The sequence below is a fragment of the Papio anubis genome, chromosome 11 (assembly GCF_008728515.1).
Source record: "Papio anubis isolate 15944 chromosome 11, Panubis1.0, whole genome shotgun sequence".
NCBI lineage: Eukaryota > Metazoa > Chordata > Mammalia > Primates > Cercopithecidae > Papio > Papio anubis.
In genome coordinates this window covers 110,991,774-111,009,895 of record NC_044986.1, presented here as the reverse complement: position 1 = coordinate 111,009,895, position 18,122 = coordinate 110,991,774, and the positions used below count along the sequence as shown (strand labels likewise).

Sequence of the window (18,122 nt, the reverse complement as noted above, 5' to 3'; positions counted from 1 at the left end):
GAGAAATCGGGCATGGCGTTGTCAGGCCAGCAGTGCTGGGGGACCTGGCGCACCCTCTGCAGCTGCTGACCCAGGTGCTAAGCCTCTCAGTGCCCGAGGCCGGCAGTGCCTGCTGGCTGCTCCAAGTGCAGGGCCTGCTGAGCCCATGCCCACCTGGAACTTGTGCTGGCCCGCAAGCACCACATGCAGCCCCGCTTCCCACCTGCTCATCTCCCTCCACACCTCCCCGCAAGTAGAGGGAGCTGGCTCCAGACTCGACCAGTCCAGAGAGGGGCTCCCACAGTGCAGCAGCCGGTTGAAGGGCTCCTCAAGTGCACCAAGAGGAAGTGAGTGCTGCTAGCATGTTGTCACCTCTCACCAACTCTTTGGGAGCCCAAGGTGGGTGGATCACCTGAGTTCAGAAGTTCTGGCCAACATAACAGAGGTGGAGGTTGCTATGAGCTGAGATTGCACCACTGCACTCCTGCCTGGGTGACAAAGCAAGACTCCATCTCAAAAAAAAAAAAAAAAAAAAAAGACTTCAGTCCCTTCTTGCTCATGCTATTGTGCTCTCTTTACCCCTGCCTTCCTTCATGGGACCAGATGCAGCACAAAAGCCCTCACCAGATTCCAGTGCTATGCTCTTGGACTTCCCAGCCTCCAGAACCATGAGCCAAATAAATTTGTACTGTTTATACATTATCCTGTCTCACGTATTCTGTCATGGTGACAAACTAAGTAACAGAGTAAGACAGCAGACTAAGACAGCAGTCTTCTAAATCTGATGATACTAAACCCACTGTAATAGGCAGAATAATTGCCCCCCAAAGATGTCCACATCCTCATCCCTGGAACCTGCGAATATGTTACCTTGTGTGACAAAATAAACCTTACAGATGTAATTAGGTTAAATATCTTGAGATGCAGAGATTATACTGGATTTTCAGGGTGGGTTCACTGTAATCATAAGGATTCTCCTAAAAGGGCACTGGATGAGTCAGAGTTAGAGAAAGTGATGTGATCATGAAAGCAAATGTCTGAGTGATGAGAGGAAGGCGCCACGCTGGAGAAAGCAGAAAGCCTTTTGAATCTGGAAAGGACAGGATAACAGATTCTCTGGCTAGACTTTCCAGAAGAAACCACACCTTGTTTTTACCAAATAAGACCCATTTCAGACTTCTGGCCTCCAGAACTGTAACAGAATAAACTAATATCATTTTCCACTACTTGGTTTGTGCTCATTTATTAAAGCAGCAGTAAGAAGGACACCTACACAGATCAGATAGGGCAAATAACTATCCTTAGTCTTAAAGTCTACATAGCTTCAGTCACGGGCTTCTATTTTTTGGCCATGAACCACATTTTGGTTACAGATAGGATCCATTCCAAGGAAGCTGGTCAGGCAGTTTTTTCCTGGAACAGTTCCCAGTAATTAGCTTGAAGTTTTTAAATGCCACTTCATCTTTCTGCAGCAAGTCCTACTTCAAAAACATGACCCTTAGCACCATCGTATGCCATATGGGGTCCCTGTGACCAGGGTTTTCCCAGTGTGTGGTATGATGGGCATAGCTGGTATTTTCACATCATGCCAACCTTTCTCAGAAGATAAACTTTCTTCTTGGCCCCTTTGTGGCCACCTTTTATAAAGTGCCTGTCTCCAATAACTACCATTCATGATGTTACTGAGAGGAACAGCTACACCCACTGCCAGCTGCTTGTAGTAGTTGTATTTGTGCTGTGGTGTGGGGCTCGGCTTAGTAGATGTGTTTGTGCTGTGGTGTAGGACTTGGCCCACAGGTTGTGGTCCATAATGGCAACAGCCTCCCTACCAAGAAAACAGCCCCGTCCTGCTCCATACCAGATGCTGGTGCCCAGCTTCAGTCATGGGTTTTCTTACTCCCAATGGCGCACACAGTTGCCAGTTTCAGACTGCAGATCGAGGCAGCAACAGGGCCAGAGTGTCAAGCTTTGGTCCAAAACTAGGAATGAACATTCCTGAAGAATTTTTGCTCCGGCATCAGAAACCAGTGGGTTTTCTGCCCTTAAACTGCACATGGTGACACACGTCAAGAAGCCAACAATTGCTCTTTAACCACACATTCCCCAAAGATCAGTGGTTCTCAAACCTGGTTGCGCACTGGACTCTAACAAGGAACTTTTTAAAAAATACAAATGGCTAGGCTCCATCCCGTTACAGTTAAACCACAATATCTGCGGGTGGGACACAGGCATTGGTTTTATTTTTAAAAAACAAAAGCAAAATCTCCCCCAGGTTATTTAAATGGTTAAAAAACAACAATCGAGATTGAAAACTATTACCCTAGATTCCTGCTTTCTGTAGAGTGGTGACCCCAAATCCAGCCATCCCCTGGCTGCCACCCATGGGCCTAGATCCCAGATAAGTACGTGGAACACACAAAACTTTTTTTTTTTTTTTTGAGACGGAGTCTCTCTCTGTTGCCCAGGCTGGAGTGCAGTGGCTGATATCCGCTCACTGCAAGCTCCGCCTTTCCGGTTCACGCCAATCTCCTGCCTCTGCCTCCCGAGTAGCTGGGACTACAGGCGCCCGCCACCGGGCCCAGCTAATTTTTTGTATTTTTAGTAGAGACGGGGTTTCACCGTGTTAGCCAGGATGGTCTCGATTTCCTGACTTTGTGATCCACCCACCTCGGCCTCCCAGAGTGCTGGGATTACAGGCATGAGCCACCGCACCCGGCCCCACACACAGTAACAATTTAAGGCATGCCTGTGGGGAAGCTTCTCTCAAAGAGAGGCTGGGCAATTCATCTTCAGCAACATCTTATTGCCCCAGTCATATATCATGAGTGCCTGTGGTTGAGGCTCTTGGCCAGCACATTAAGGATAAATTGCAGTAGGACTTATCAGGTTCTCTGGCTCATTTCCATAAATCAAAATGATTGAGTTTTTCTTCTATGAAGATCACCAAAGTGTCGACAAATTTGAGACCTCTACTACTTTCAGCAATGCCTGAACTAGATCAGCCTCCTCAGGACACAAGACTTTATGAAACTAGTGAGAGATGACAACGTGCTAGCAGCCCTCCCAGGCTCTCTGTGCCTCCTTGGCCTCGGAGTCCACTCTGGCTGCGCTTGAGGAGCCCTTCAGCCCGCTGCTACACTGTGGGAGTCCCTCTCTGGGCTGGCTGATGCTGAAGCCGGCTCCCTCTGCTTGCAGGGAAGTGTGGAGGGAGAGGCACTGGCGGGAACCCGGGCTGCGCGCCGCCCTTGTGGGCCAGCGCAAGTTCCAGGCGGGCGTGCCCTAGGCAGGCCCTGCACTCGCTGCAGCGGGCCGGCGCCGCTGGCCCTGGGCAGTGACGGGCTTAGCACCTGGACCAGTAGCTGCGCAAGGTGAGCCAGGTCCCCCAGCACGGCCATCCGCCAGCGCCACACTTGAATTCTCGTCAGGCCTTAGCCGCCTTCCCGTAGGGAAGGGCTCAGGACCTGCAGTCTGCCATGCCCGAGCACAACCACCCCCCTGGCGGGCTCCCATGCAGCCTGAGCCTCTCAGATGGGCACAGCTACCTGCTCCGTGACACCCGATCCCATGGACTGCCCAAGGGCTGAGCGGTGCAGGCACATGGCACGGGACTGGCAGGCAGCTCTGCCTAGCAGGTCTGCCCCATGGCCCTGGCACAGGACCCATTAGGCGAAGCCAGCTGGGCTCCTGAGTCGGGTGGGGACTTGGAGAACTTTTATGTCTAGCTGGAGGATTATATATGCACCAATCAGCACTCTGTGTCTAGCTCAAGTTTGGTAAATGCACCAATCAGCACTCTGTGTCTAGCTCAAGGTTTGTAAACGCACCAATCAGTGCTCTGTGTCTAGCTCAAGGTTTGTAAATGCACCAATCAGTGCTCTGTGTCTAGCTAATCTAGTGGGGACTTGGAGAACTTTTCTGTCTACCACTCTGGGTCTAGTTAAAGGTTTGTAAATGCACCAATCAGCACTCTGTCAAAACAGACCAATCAGCTCTCTGTAAAATGGACCAATCAGTAGGATGTGGGTGGGGTCAGATAAGAGAATAAAAGCAGGCTGCCCAACCCAGCAAGAGCCAACAGCAGCAACCAACTTGAGTCGCCTTGGCAGCTGTGGAAGCTTTGTTTTTCGGCTCTTCGTAATAAATCTTGCCATTGTTCCCTCTTTGGGTCTGTGCCACCTTTTTGAGCCTCAGCACTCACCACAAAGGTCTGCAGCTTCATTCCTGAAGGCAGCAAAATCACAAACCCATTGGGAGGGACGAACAACTCCAGATACACCACATTTAAGAGCTGTACCACTCACTGCGAAGGTCTGCAGCTTCACTCTTGAAGTCAGCGAGACCTTGAACCCACCAGAAAGAAGAAACTCCAGACACATTTGAACATCTAAAGGAACAAACTCCGGACACACCATCTTTAAGAACTGTAACACTCACTGCGAGGGTCTGTGGCTTCATTCTTTAAGTCGGCAAGACGAAGAACCCACCAATTCTGGACACACTAGGACACCTACCATCTTGTCTAGGAAGGTGCCCCAGGAAGTCTGTCATAGAACCATTTGCATATTATGTCAAATGGCTTCAAAGCCCCATTTTCCAGTATTTAATGACCTTCATTTTTGTGGATTCGTGGAGACCCCATAGCCTACCAGAGTGGTAGAGGCCAGAGAGAGATGAAGAGTTTAGAAATGGGCATGGTTGCTCATGCCTGTAATCCCAACACCTTGACAGATTGAGGCAGGTGGATTGCTTGAGCCCAGGAGTTTGAGGCCAGCCTGAACAGCATGGCAAAACCCTGTCTCTATGAAAGATACAAAAATTAGCTGGGTGTGGTGGTGCACGCCTGTGGTCCCAGCTACTCAGGAGGCTGAGGCAGGAGGATTGCTTGAGCCTAGGAGGTCAAGGCTGCATGAGCCATGATCATACCACCCAGGCACTCCAGTCTAGGTAGCAGAATGAGACTGTCTCAAAAAAAAAAAAAAAAAAAAAGAGTTTGGATGTGAAGCCAGTACCACCACTTAAGCTTGACTGGCCTTGGGTAAGTTGCTTAACTTATCTAAACCTCAGCATTTTATTTTTAAAACTGAAATAATAATGATAATTCCCTTATAGGACTGTTGGCAAACTGATTATTTTATTGCAGTAAAGACAACCCTGATTTTAGTGTCCACCCGTGATAGGCTGGGTTTTGATAATAGGATTATAACATCCTCAGTAGAAAAATTTTGTAAACCTGAGATCAAAGTCCAGTTTTTACAAGATCAAATATTGACATTAATGATATGCATGAAATGTCAGGGCCAGAAGGGACCTGTAGAAGGAAATCTATTTTCTAACCTATTTAAAACAACTATCAAATTTTTACTGGTTGCACCAGGTAAGTAATAGTAGCTCCACTAATCAGTTAAATTTATTTATTTATTTTTGAGATGGAGTTTCACTCTTGTCACCCAGGCTGGAGTTTAATGGCACAATCTTGGCTCACTGCCACCTCTGCCTCCTAGATTCAAGCAATTCTCCTGCCTCAGCCTCCAGGGTAGCTGGGATTACAGGTGTGCACCACCACGCCTAGCTAATTTTGTATTTTTAGTAGAGATGGGGTTTCACCATGTTGGCCAGGCTGGTCTCAAACTCCTAACCTCAGTTGATCCACCTGCCTTGGCCTCCCAAAGTGCTGGGATTACAGGTGTGAGCCACCATGCCCAGCCTAGTTAGTTAAATTTAGAGCACTAGCAATAGATAGAGTCTTAGAACAAGCAGAAGGTAATTTTGTTCTTTCTCAAGTGGCAGAAGACATGGGTTGTCAAAAACAAAAAGAGCTTTCCATTAGTCCATTTTCATGCTGCTAATAAAGAGCTACCTGAGATGGGATAATTTATAAAGTAAAAGTTTAATGGACTCAGTTTCACATGGCTGGGGAGGCCTCACAATCATGGTGAAAGGCAAAAGGCACGTCTTGCATGGCAGCAGACAAGATCGAATGAAAGCCAAGCAAAAGTGGAAGCCCCTTATCAAACCATCACATCTTGAGAGACTTATTCACTATCACAAGAACAGTATGGCGGAAGCCGCCCCCATGATTCAATTATCTCCCACCAGGTCCCTCCCACAACACATCGGAATTATGGGAGCTACAATTCAAGATGAGATTTGGGTGAGGACACAGCCAAAGCATATCAAGGGTAAAGGAAATAATTAACAGGGTAAAGCCGAGATTGCTGTCTTTAGAAAGGCGGGCTGGCAGGGGGCAACTGAGATCTCAGGAGTGTTCCCACCATTCCTGATAAGAGTGGCTCACAGCGCTTAACATATGTGTACAATCTGATTTATGTCACTCTCCTGAGAGCCTGAAATTTTGGTACATGCTAGGCAGAGGGTACCTATGTAACCAGCCCCAAATAAAAACCCTGACCACTGAGTCTCTAACAAGCTTTCCTGGTAGACAACATTTCACATGTTGTCACAACTTGCTTCAGAAGGAACTGAGCATGGCCTGTCTGATTCCACTGGGACAGGACTCTTGGAACCTTGAGCCTTGTTTCCTCTGGAGTTCATGCTATGTTCCTTCTCCTTTTGCTTATCCGCTTTGGATGTTTTCACTGTAATACTTCATAGCCACAAGTCCAGTGAGCCCTCCTCTTAAACTATCAAATCCAGGGCTCATCTTGGGGACCCCAGATGTGCAGAGCATAATGAGTTGGTCACTAGAGTGCATCAAAGTACAATCATAAGCAAGATTAGTAGCAGAGCAAAGGAAAGCCAAAGGCAGCTAAGGGCTCACAGGCAGAAGCAATCTGCAACTAGCAGGCCTTGGCTCAATGCAAGGGGCTCAGGTGGACTCTCCTCTACTCTCTGCAGATCTCCTGCAGGAAATGGATGGATGCTGGAAGGGGAAGATGGTGTATATTTTTTATGTTTAGTTTTATTCATTTATTTTTTCGAGACAGAGTCTCACTCTGTCACCCAGGCTGGAGTGCAGTGGCACATTCTCGGCTCACTGCAAACTCTTCCTTCTGGATTCAAGTGATTTCATGCCTCAACCTCCTGAGTAGCTGGAACTACAGGCAGGCACCAGCATGCCCTGCCAATTTTTGTATTTTTAGTAGAGACAGGGTTGCTCCATGTTGGCCAGGCTGGTCATGAACTCCTGACCTCAAATGATCCACCTGCTTCAGCCACCCAAAGTGCAGGGATTACAGGCATGAGCCAACATGCCTGACGATGTATATTTTTTAAAATCAGGAAACGTGAATTTAAGACTCAATCCCTTGGGGACCATGTGTGGTGTCTCATGCCTATAATTCCAGCATTTTGGGAGGCCAAGGCGGGAGGATTGCTTGAGGCCAGGAGTTCAAGGCCAGCCTGGGCAACATAGTGAGACTGTCTCTACAAAAAATATAAAAACTAACTGGGCATAGTGGTGTACACCTGTAGTCCTAGCTACTAAGAAGGCTGAGGCAGGAGGATCCCTTCAGCCCAGGAGTCGGAGGCTGCAGTGAACTATGATTGCACTACTACACTCCAGCCTGAGTGGCAGAAAAAGACCCTGTGTCTTAGAAAAGGAAAAAAAAAATAAGACAGCCCCTTGGAATGCTGCTGCTGTGCCAGCTCCTAAAAAGTCCCCAATAAGCTCTTCTCTATCAAGGCTTAGTGCAGTTTTTTTAAATCTGGTGTCTTTTCCAGCATGTGCAACGTGGCTTCCCATTGGTCCCAGGGTACCCAGTCCAGCGCAAATAATTGGTTGAGTCCTCGATTGCAGAAGGACTGCCTGTAAGAAAGTTCTGAATAGTTTTTTGTCCATAATGTCAGTTCCTCAGCCTTGCAAATCTAGACAACACCTGTGTACATGGAAAGTGGAAAGTTCAGAGTCAATTTCACCTTTGTAGGCTGTTGGCACCCCCGTTCTGAGGTCACATCCATATTACACGCAATATATAAAAATGTCCCAAGTCTACGCTCTCAGAAGAATTTTTTTTTTTTTTTTTTGAGAGTCTTGCTTTGTTGCCCAGGCTGGAATACAGTGGCACAGCCTTGGCCACTGCAACCTCTGCCTCCCAGGGTCAAGTGATTCTCCTGCCTCAGCCTCCTGAGTAGCGAGGATTACAGGTGTACGCCACTATGCTGGGCTAATTTTTGTATTTTTAGTAGAGATGGAGTTTTACCATGTTGGCCAGGCTTGTCTCAATCTCCTGACCTCAAGTGATCCACCTGCTTCGGCCTCCCAAAGTGCTGGGATTACAGGCGTGAGCCACCGTGCCCAGAAAAAGTCCGTTTTCTTATACCTTCCACCAGATTAGGAGCTCACAGAGGCAGAAACCTACCATGCCTCTGGATCCCTTAGTGCTCTTGTACTAGCATGGATGGGTAAATAAGCAAATGAATAGATCATCCGTTCTACTTATTACTAACAAAAGACAATTCTGTTATTAAAACTTCAATAGAGCCCTATTAAAGGGAAGATGAATTTATTACCAGAAAGAACTGGAAAAAGACACTTTTTTTTTTCATTCAGAAGTGACACATGCTCAAAAGAACATTCAGGCTGGGCGCAGTGGCTCAGGCCTCTAATCCCAGCACTGTGGGAGGCCGAGGCAGGTGGAACACCTGAGGTCAGGAATTTGAGACCAGACTGGGTAACACAGTGAAACTTCATGTTATTATTAATACTGAGTGTCAACTTGACCGGATTGAAGGATGCAAAGTATTGTTCCTGGCTGTGTCTGTGAGGGTGTTGACAAAGGAGATTAACAGGCAAGTCAGTGAACTGGGAAAGACAGACTCACCCTCAATCTGGGTGAGCACCATCTAATCGGCTACCAGTGTGGCTAGAATATAAGCAGGCAGAAAAATGTGAAAAGGCTAGACCGGCCTAGCCTCCCAGACTCCATCTTTCTCCCGTGCTGGAGGCTTCCTGCCCTTGAACATCAGACTCCAAGTTCTTCAGTTTTGGGACTCAGACCGGCTTCCTTGCTCCTCAGCTTGCAGACGGCCTATTGTGAGACCTCGCCTTGTCACATGTGAGTCAATTCTTCTTAATAAACTCCCCTTTATACATACATCTATCCTATTAGTTTTGTCCCTCTAGAGAACCCTAATATAGCCCATTGCTACTAAAAATACAAAAAAAAAAAAAAAAAAGAAAGAAAGAAAAATGAGCTGGGCATGGTGGAGGGCTCCTCTAGTCCCAGCTGCTTGAGAGAGAGGCAGGAGAATCACTTGAACCCAGGAGGCAAAGGTTTCAGTGAACTGAGATCACACCACTGCACTCCAGCCTGGGTGACAGAGTGAGACTCAGTTTCAAAAGAAAGAAAAGAAAAACATCCCACAGGGAATTCTATAACTTGTTTTTCAAAGTGCTACGTGCATTACATTTCTCACTATTGCTTTATTCTTGGCCCTTGAGGTGATTTCCCAAATGTTTCTCAGAAGGAAACAAAATCAGAAGGTTCTTAAATTCAGAGAAGTATGGTAACGAAATCTGGCCCCATATTTCTGCCTCCAACAAAAAGCAACTTCCTTAATTCTGATGCCTATCAATAAAGAGAAGCTTTTTGTTTTTTGTTTTTTTAAAATACAGTCTTACTTTGTAGCCCAGGCTGGAGTGCAGTGACGCAATCTTGGCTCCACCTACCAGGTTCAAATGATTCTCGTGCCTCAGTATCCTGAGAAGCTGGGATTACAGGTGCCCGCTACCACACCAGGCTAATCTTTTTTTTTTTTTTTTTTTTTTTTTAGTAGAGGTGGGGGTTTCACCATGTTGGCCAGGCTGGTCTCGAACTCCTGACCTAAAGCGATCCACCCGCCTCAGCCTCCCAAAGTGCTAGAATTACAGGCATGAACCGCCACGGCCTAGCCAATAAAAAGTATTTAACTCATGTAGCAATTTTACTGATTGTGGATTTTATAACTAGTAGGAAAAAATGACTAGAAATCCATGGTTCCCTAATTTTTAAGGCACGTATTTGAATTTCTGGACTGACTTAATTGAGATAATGGGTGACTGTAAAGGGCAAATCCTTTGATGACTTAAAATCTAGGCATATCAGCAAGATCATTTCCTTTTTTATCATTATTTGCAATATATATAGTAAGAGAGTGCAAGGGAGGGATTGAATAGGGAGAGAAAAAAAGAAGAGAAGGAGGAGAGAGAAGAATAAAAAGAAGAAGAGGGGGAGGAAAAGAAAAAAGAAGAGGAAGAGAAGGCAGAGAGAAGAGGTGATGTCTTAGTCTGTGCTGCTATAGCAGGTTACCCAAGACTGGGTAATTTATAATGAACAGAAATTGATTGGCTCACAGTTTTGAAGGCTGGGAAGTCCAGTATCAAGGTACCAGCAGTCTGGGCATTCTCATTGCAAGATGGCACATTGAATGTGCATCCTCCAAATGGGAAGAAGGCTTTATCTTTGTCTTCATAGGGTGGAAGATGAAAGGGCAAAAAGAGAGAGGGCAGGAAGGGGCTGAACTGACCCTTTTATAATGGCGTTAATCCCACCCATGAAGGCAGAGCCCTCACCATCTAATCGTTTTTCCAAGGGTCCTATCTCTTAATAGTACAAAAGCAATTAACTTTCAACATGAGTTTTGAAGGAGACAAATGTTCAAACCATAGCAGGTAGGGAGAAAAGTAGGAGAAGAAGGAGGGAAAAGAGACAGATGGGTTAAGAGGAACTTTAGCAAAAGAATCAGCTCTGCCAGGTGGAGATGGAAACTGCCAGGAGAGAGAGGTGGGGGAAGGAACCTCCTAGAGGAAAGGGCAGACTCCCACCCTCCCACGCCCAGCTTTTTTTTTTTTAAGACAGAGTCTCACTCTGTCACCCAGGCTGGAGTGCAGTGGCATGATCTTGGCTCACTGCAACCTCCACCTCCCAGGTTCAAGCGATTCTTCTGGGTTCAAGCAATTCTCCTACCTCAGCCTTCCGAGTAGCTGGGATTACAGGCACCCACCACCATGCCAGGTTAATTTTTGTATTTTTAGTAGAGATGGGGCCATGTTGCCCAGGCTGACCTTGAACTCCTGACCTCAGGTGATCCGCCCACCTCGGCCTCCCAAAGTACTGGGATTACAGGAGTGAGCCACTGCATGGCCGACTCCACCCTTGCTTGAAACATTATTAAGAACTGCTGATGGGCAAGAAAGGATACCAAGGAATTCCAAAAGGAAATACAATGAAGAAGGAAGGACAAGGCCCTACTGGGATCTGAGGCCTTCACAGCAGGACAGATGATGACGAGAGAAGAGTGTCCCTTTGCAGGGTGCGCTGAGGCTGGAAGTGGTCTCTGGCCCGGCCACTTTGTTCTTGCAGGTGTGCTGTGTGATGGACTAATCAGTTATGGTCTTGGGAGCTCACAGTGGGTTCCACTGTGGCCTATGCTAAAACCAGAGAGTATCTTGAACAGCCCATAAAGAAGCATAAGACTGTAGGGTTGGCTGAGCGCCGTGGCTCCCGCCTGTAATCCCAGCACTTTGGGGAGGAGGCCAAGGCCGAGGCGGATCACAAGGTCAGGAATGAGACCCGCGGTGAAACCTCATCTCTACTAAAAATACAAAAAAAAATTAGCCTGGCTGTGTGGGCGCCTGTGAGATCCCAGCTACTCCAGGAGGCTGAGGCAGGAGAATGGCATGATGATCCGGGGCCCGGAGCTTGCAGTGAGCGAGATTGCCCTGCACTCCAGCCTGGGGAACAGAAGCGAGACTCCATCTCAAAAAAGACTGTAGGGTAGACGGTTTCATTTTTTCTTTTTCTTTTTTTGAGACAGGTCTTGCTCTTGTTGCTGAGCTGGCAGCCAATGGCGATCTCGGCTCACTGCAACCTCCCACCTCAGGTTCTCCTGCCTCAGCAGTAGCTGGGATTGAATCTTGGCGCCACCAGGCTAATTTTGTATTTTTAGTAGAGGCAGGGTTTCGCCATGTTGGCCAGGTTGGTCACAAACTCCTGACCTTGTGGTCCACCCATCTCGGCCTCCCAAAGTGCTGGGATTACAGGCACTGAGAGTTAAAAGCCTGGGGTTGTTCACTGAACTCCCAAAAGTAGGAGTTTGTTAGCAGAGAAGGCAGTGGTGAGTGGGGAGAGGCATTCTAGGAGCATAGAGAAGCAAAGTTAGAGAAAAGGAAGCCACAGACCAGAGAAAGCCTGGCATATTCAGAGTGTGACTTCTAAATCCCGAGGCTGGTGCCAAACAGCACTGTATTTGGCTGTTCTTGCTTTGCTATAAAGAAATACCTGTGATGGGGTAATTTATCAGAAAAGAGGCTCATTGGCTCCTGGTTCTGCAGGCTATACAGGAAGGATAGCTCTGGCATCTGCTTCTACTGAGGCCTCCAGAAGCCTCGACTCGTGGGGGAAGGTAAAGTAGGAACAGGCACGTGTCACACGGTGAAAGCAGGAGCAAGAGAAAAAGCTGGATAGGGAGGTGCCATAGCTTTCAAACAACCAGATCTCACGAGAACTCACCATCTCTAAGACAGCACCAAGCCATGTGGGATCTGCCCCCTTGACCCAAACACCTCCCACCAGGCCCCACCTCCAGCAGTGGGGATGACATTTCAACATGAGATTTGGGTGGGGACAAATACCCAAACTATATCAAGCACCACCTCCTGTGCTCCAGGTTTTCTTCCCAGTCAAAAGCATTTTATGCTTTCTTCTCGGGGCTCTGCATTGGGACACCACGAGGAAGCACAGAGATAGACCTGGTTCTTGGGGAGAGAGGGAGGCGCGCCATTTCCACCTTAGAAAATGACCAAATCACAGAGCATGGAACAAAAAGAGCCTGAGGTTTTGTAGCCCGACATTGTCGACTCTCTCCTTTCATTGTTCATGTTCTTACTGAATCTCACACCAATCTCGGAGGCAGCTGAAAAAACCCAGGCCCAGAAGTGTGTGGTTTACCCATGGCCTACCAGGACCTGAGTGATTCTAGATGTTAGCCCACCTCCCTACAGCTGTATATGCCTGCAATGAGAAACCAGCAAAGGAAACTGCACAGCCCTGCTAAGAAGGTCCTGGCCCAGACGCTGATTAACTGTACATTTAAGTTACATTATTGCCTTTACATTGAATTGTGGTTACAGCTATTTCCTGGATGTCAAATCCTCTAAGAATTTTTATTTATTTATTTTTTAAAGATGGGGCCAGGCGTGGTGACTCATGCCTGTAATCCTAGCACTTTGGGAGGCCAAGGTGGGTGGATCACTTGAGGTCAGGGGTTTGAGACCAGCCTGGGCAAAATGGCGAAACCCCATCTCTACTAAAAATACAAAAATTAGCTGGGCCTGGTGGTGGGTGCCTGTAATCCCAGCGATTTGGGAGGCTGAGGCAGGAGATTTGCCGAACCTGAGAGATGGAGGTTGCAGTGAGCTGAGATTGTGCCACTGCACTCCAGCCTGGGCAACAAGAATAAGACTCCATCCCCCTAAAAAAGAGAGACAGGATCTCACTCTTGCCCATGCTGGAGTGCAATGCCACAACCACAGCTCAATGCAGCCTCAAACTCCTGGGCTCAAGTCATCCCTCCATCGCTGCCTCTGAGTAGCTGGGACTACAGGTACACAACACTGTGCCTAATTTTGTTTTTGTAGGGACTGGGGGCCTTGCTATGTTACTGGGTTGGTCACCGAAATCCTGGGGTCAAAGCAATACTCCCTCTTGACCTCCCAATGTTCTAGAGATTACATCCTCAGAGATTGCAAAAGCAAAGGAATTTTAAAAGCAGGCCTGTAGGCCGAGGCCGCAGTGGTTCCGTCTCTTGTAATCCCACAACACTGGGAGGCTGAGGCCGGGCGAGTCCGCGAGGTCAGGAGTTTGAGACCAGCCTGACCAACATGGTGAAACCCATCTCTATGAAAAATACAAAAGTGTAAGTGTGGTGTACGTGCCTGTAATCCCAGACCTTGGGAGGCTGGGGCGGGGAGAATCACTTGAAGCTGGGAGGTAGAGGTTGCAGTGAGTCAAGATCATGCCACTGCACTTCAGCCTGGGGAGACAGGCGGAAGTGTGTCTCAAAATAAATAAATCAACAAAGAAGCTTGAGCAAACAAACAGTCTTAGAAATAAGCCACAGCAAAACTACAATTGCACATAACATTAACAACAACAAAAAAGTGCATGTGTAAATCCAACAGCATCCACTAAAACAAGAAACAAAAGGCTATGGCTAATAAGGCAATAGAGATATCTGGGGGCCAGTTTTAATACTTTTATTTCTAACTTTAAAAATTATTATCTTAGAAGCCGGCTGCGGTGGCTCACACCTGTAATCCTCGCACTTTGGGAGGCTAAAGGCAGGCAGATGGCCTGAGGTCAGGAGTTTAGAGACCAGCCTGGCCAATGTGGTGAAACCATCTCTACTAAAAAATGCAAAAGTTGGCCAGGCATGGTGGTGAGCTCCCTGTAATCCCAGCTACTCCCAGGAGGCAAAGGCAGGAGAATCACTTGAACCTGGGGGTGGAGGGTTGGGTGAGCTGAGATCACACCACTGCACTCCAGCCTGGGTGACAGGCCGAGATTCTATATATAAAAAAAAAGTGTAAGTCACTAGTTGGCAACTGTGGAGGCCAGGCACATCACATCAGAGGCCTAACCCATAGCTGGATGGCTTCCTAGATGAAATCTGAGCATTCTTGTGCACTATCCACAGGTGGCAGAATGTCTGAGTGGGATGAAGGAATAGTATAGAAATCTTATATTGCTGGTAGAACTTAGCCTGAATTCTCTACATATGGGGATGGGGAGACATTAAACTTTAGCCTTATCAATGTAAGCACTGTTCTTTATGTAACTGGCAGCAACTTCAGCCAAATAAGAATAGCCCAGTGTCCTCTGTATTGCCAACACAAAGAGCCACAGGCCAGGAGTGCAGGATAAACCAGGAAAGCCCTGCCCAGCCCTGGGGCAGACTGCAGGAATGCTTGTGAGTCTTGGGCAATTTGAGTGGGGTTGGAGGGTGCCCAACACCCTGGGAACCCACTTCTTGCATTAGTGTGACCTGGATGCAGAACCACGGCATCAAGGAGATCATTTGGAGTTTTAAGATTTGACCCGCCCTGTTGGATTTTGGACTTGCATGAGGCCTGTAGCCTTTGTTTTTGGCCAATTTCTCCCATTTGGAATGGCTGTATTTACCCAATGCCTGTACCCCATTGTATCTGAGAGTAACTAACTTGCTTTTGAGTTTCACACTGACTGATAGGCTGAGAGCTGATAGACTTGCCTTGTCTCAGATGAGAGATGTTGGACTGTGGACTTCTGAGTTAATGCTGAAATGAGTTAAGACTTTGGGGGACTGTTAGGGAAGGCATGACTGGTTTTTGAAATATGAGGACATAAGATTTGGGAGGGGTCAAGTGGAATACTGTGTCCCCACGAAATCTGATCTTGAGTATGCTCCCATGAATTCCCGTGTTATGGGAGAAACCCGGTGAGAGGTGGCTGAATCAGGGGTGGGTCTTTCCTGCACTATTTTTGTGCTAGCGAATGAGGATCTCATGAGATCTGATGGTTTTAAAAGCGGGGAGTTCCTGGTACCAAACTCTCTCTCTCATCTGCTGCCATCCATGTAAGACATGACTTGCTTCTCTTTGCCTTCCACCATGATTGTGAGGCCTCCCAGCCATGTGTGGCACTGTGAAGTCCATGACCCTTTTTCCAGTATAGATTACCCAGTCTTGGGTATGTCTTTCTTAGCAGCATGAAAATGGGTAATGCAGAGACATTTGCAGAGCAGCAGGGATATTAAAACTCACTGGGAGGGCATGTGTGGGAGGAGGTGATGAAATACAGTTTCCAAGAGCATGGAGCAGTCATTTGGGCTGTTAGTACCAGTATTGCCCACGAATTCTTGCAAATATATTCGAAAAGCATCTTGACTGGGAATTGCACCTCAGGCGGTCTTGGTGGTTCACACTTGTAATAATAGCACTTTGGGAAGCTAAGGCAGGAGAACTGCTTGAAGTCAGGAATTTGAGACCAGCCTGGGCAACATAGACAGACCCTCATCTCCAAAAGAAATTTTTAGAATTAGGCACATGTGGTGGTGTGCACCTCTAGTCCCTGAATTACTTGGGAGGCTGAGGTGGGAAGATTGCTTGAGCCTGGGAAGTTGAAGCTACAGTGAGCTATGATAGCACCACTGCATGCCATTCTGAGTGACAAGAGCAGCACTATGTCTCTCTAAAAAAAAAAAAATGGAATTGCAACTCAAAAGAAAAGCTGGTTTAAAATCTCTAGAAGATTGCATGTGTGGCTAGGTGCCATGGTTCATGCCTGTAATCCCAGCACTTTGGGAGGCCAAGGTAGGTGATGAATCACCGAGTCAAATTTGAGACCAGCCTGGCCAATCACGGTGAGAAATCCATCTCTGCTAAAAATACAAAATTAGCTGGGTGTGTGATGCATGCCTGTAATCCCAGCTGCCCAGAGCTGAGGCAAGGATAATCACTTGAACCTGGGAGGTGGAGTTGCGGTGAGCGAGATGGTGCCACTGCACTACAGTTTTGGGCAAATAAGAGCAAAACTTGCTTCAAAAACAAAAAAGAGAAGATTACTGCACTTGTAGGTGACTTTTAAGATGCTGCGCAGCACCCTTTCCCCATGATTGTATCTTTACTCACCTCTAAACTATCTGAGGCAGCTACTGCTAGAAAGAGGCCTGTCTGTATTTTGTAAAGACTCCGCTTTGGGAAGAGGCAACATTTTGGGATCTGGCCAGCAGCAAGACTGTGCAGTTGTCAGTTTGGAAGACAAGACCCCACAGGGAGAAGTCACTGTATCCCCCTAAGAAGAAGGGCATCACTTATGATGATTTGTGAGGCAAAACTGATCCTCATCTTATGAGGAACCAAAGGTCACCTGTGCCAAGGTAGGTATACTTCCGCTGTCTTTAGTTCACTTTGCTTCTGAACCCCTGAATCACAGTCCCCACAAGAGCCTGTGCTTGGGTGGTCTTTTAAGTGGTCTCACCTCCTAAGTCTCAGACATTCAAATTTCACCTTTCCACTGCAGCCATCAAACACTTTCCCCATGACCCATTCAGCTGCTTTCCTAGCGGACACTCCTCTGTCCCCATCCCACAACTTCCATCCTGGGGCCTCTTTTTCCCGAGGAAGGAGTGGAGCCTCTCCTGCTTTGTCTCTTTGTCCTCCCCAGTCCTTAATCCCATTACACCCTTTCTCTTTGTAGGGTACCCTCGATTTTCCTTCCCGTTAGTTTCTGTCCTTCCAACCTGCCAGTTCACCATGCTTGGGCCAACCCATCCAATCTGCCATCTTTGTTTCTGAGCCTATACTCATTTGCTACAGAAGATCAAAGAAAGCTGGCTGACACCAGTGGTGAAAGATACAGATTTCAGTCACAGCTATTGGCACCTGTGGATTTAGCCTTTCCAGTTGCTCCCACTGTTGACCATTCCAACTTTATCCTAATCACCGTTAATCCCATAGTGCCCAGTGATCTCTCTACATCCCTGGAAAGAAGCCATCTGTGTAAACTCTAACCTCTTCTGCTTCAGCTTCAAAATGTCTCTATAGCATCGCTCCTTCCTTTCTTCCTTTCCCCATCCTAGATGAACCAAGTTTCATCATGCCTTTTTAGCGATAACGCTACCCGTCTTCTACTTCTATTCATTCATTTTATTGTTCATTCATGATAGGAAAATTCTTGTTCATTCTTGCATGGTGGGAAGAAAGGATGACAAAACCACCGAAACCTCCACACTCAGGCTTACCATCTAGCAGGATAGAAAATGGGTGATTATTACCGTCCTCTTTCTACTCCAGGGAGGGACTTTGCTCATACCAAAGGGATGGTCTCAAACCATCCCTTTCTCTCTTCCAATTTTCCTCAATCCTGCCTCCTGTTAAGCACTTTCTCTCCCTACCTCAGCCATCCAGATTACTCGCCGGGGATCAGTTTGCCTGGCCAGCTCACTCTCTACTCCCATGGGGCTCCCAAGGCTTCTCTGTTGAGAGAGATAGCAAACAACGTTGGTGCTCGGCCCAAATCCCCTATTGAGTAGAGTGGGTTTCACTAATTTCAACAGCAAACCCCAGAGGGGCTCCCAGGCTTCTGTGCTTTTCCCACAAGCAAGAAGTACCGAAGCTTCTCTTTCCTGCATTAAATTAACCCATTGTCCACCAGCATGATAGGATG

At 47.3% G+C, this 18,122-nt stretch overlaps 1 protein-coding gene across 1 annotated transcript in view; it reads right to left on the bottom strand.

Moving 5' to 3' along the window:
* Positions 1 to 486: 486 nt before the first annotated feature.
* Positions 487 to 18,122, bottom strand: part of LOC116268562 (acyl-CoA-binding domain-containing protein 7) — a 66,151-nt gene continuing 48,515 nt past the window's right edge. Inside the window, exon 3 of the mRNA XM_031652479.1 lies at positions 487 to 1,171. Within this exon, the coding sequence (XP_031508339.1) occupies positions 957 to 1,171 (215 nt within the window). The 3' untranslated portion in view covers positions 487 to 956. The remainder of the gene's footprint in view (positions 1,172 to 18,122) is intronic.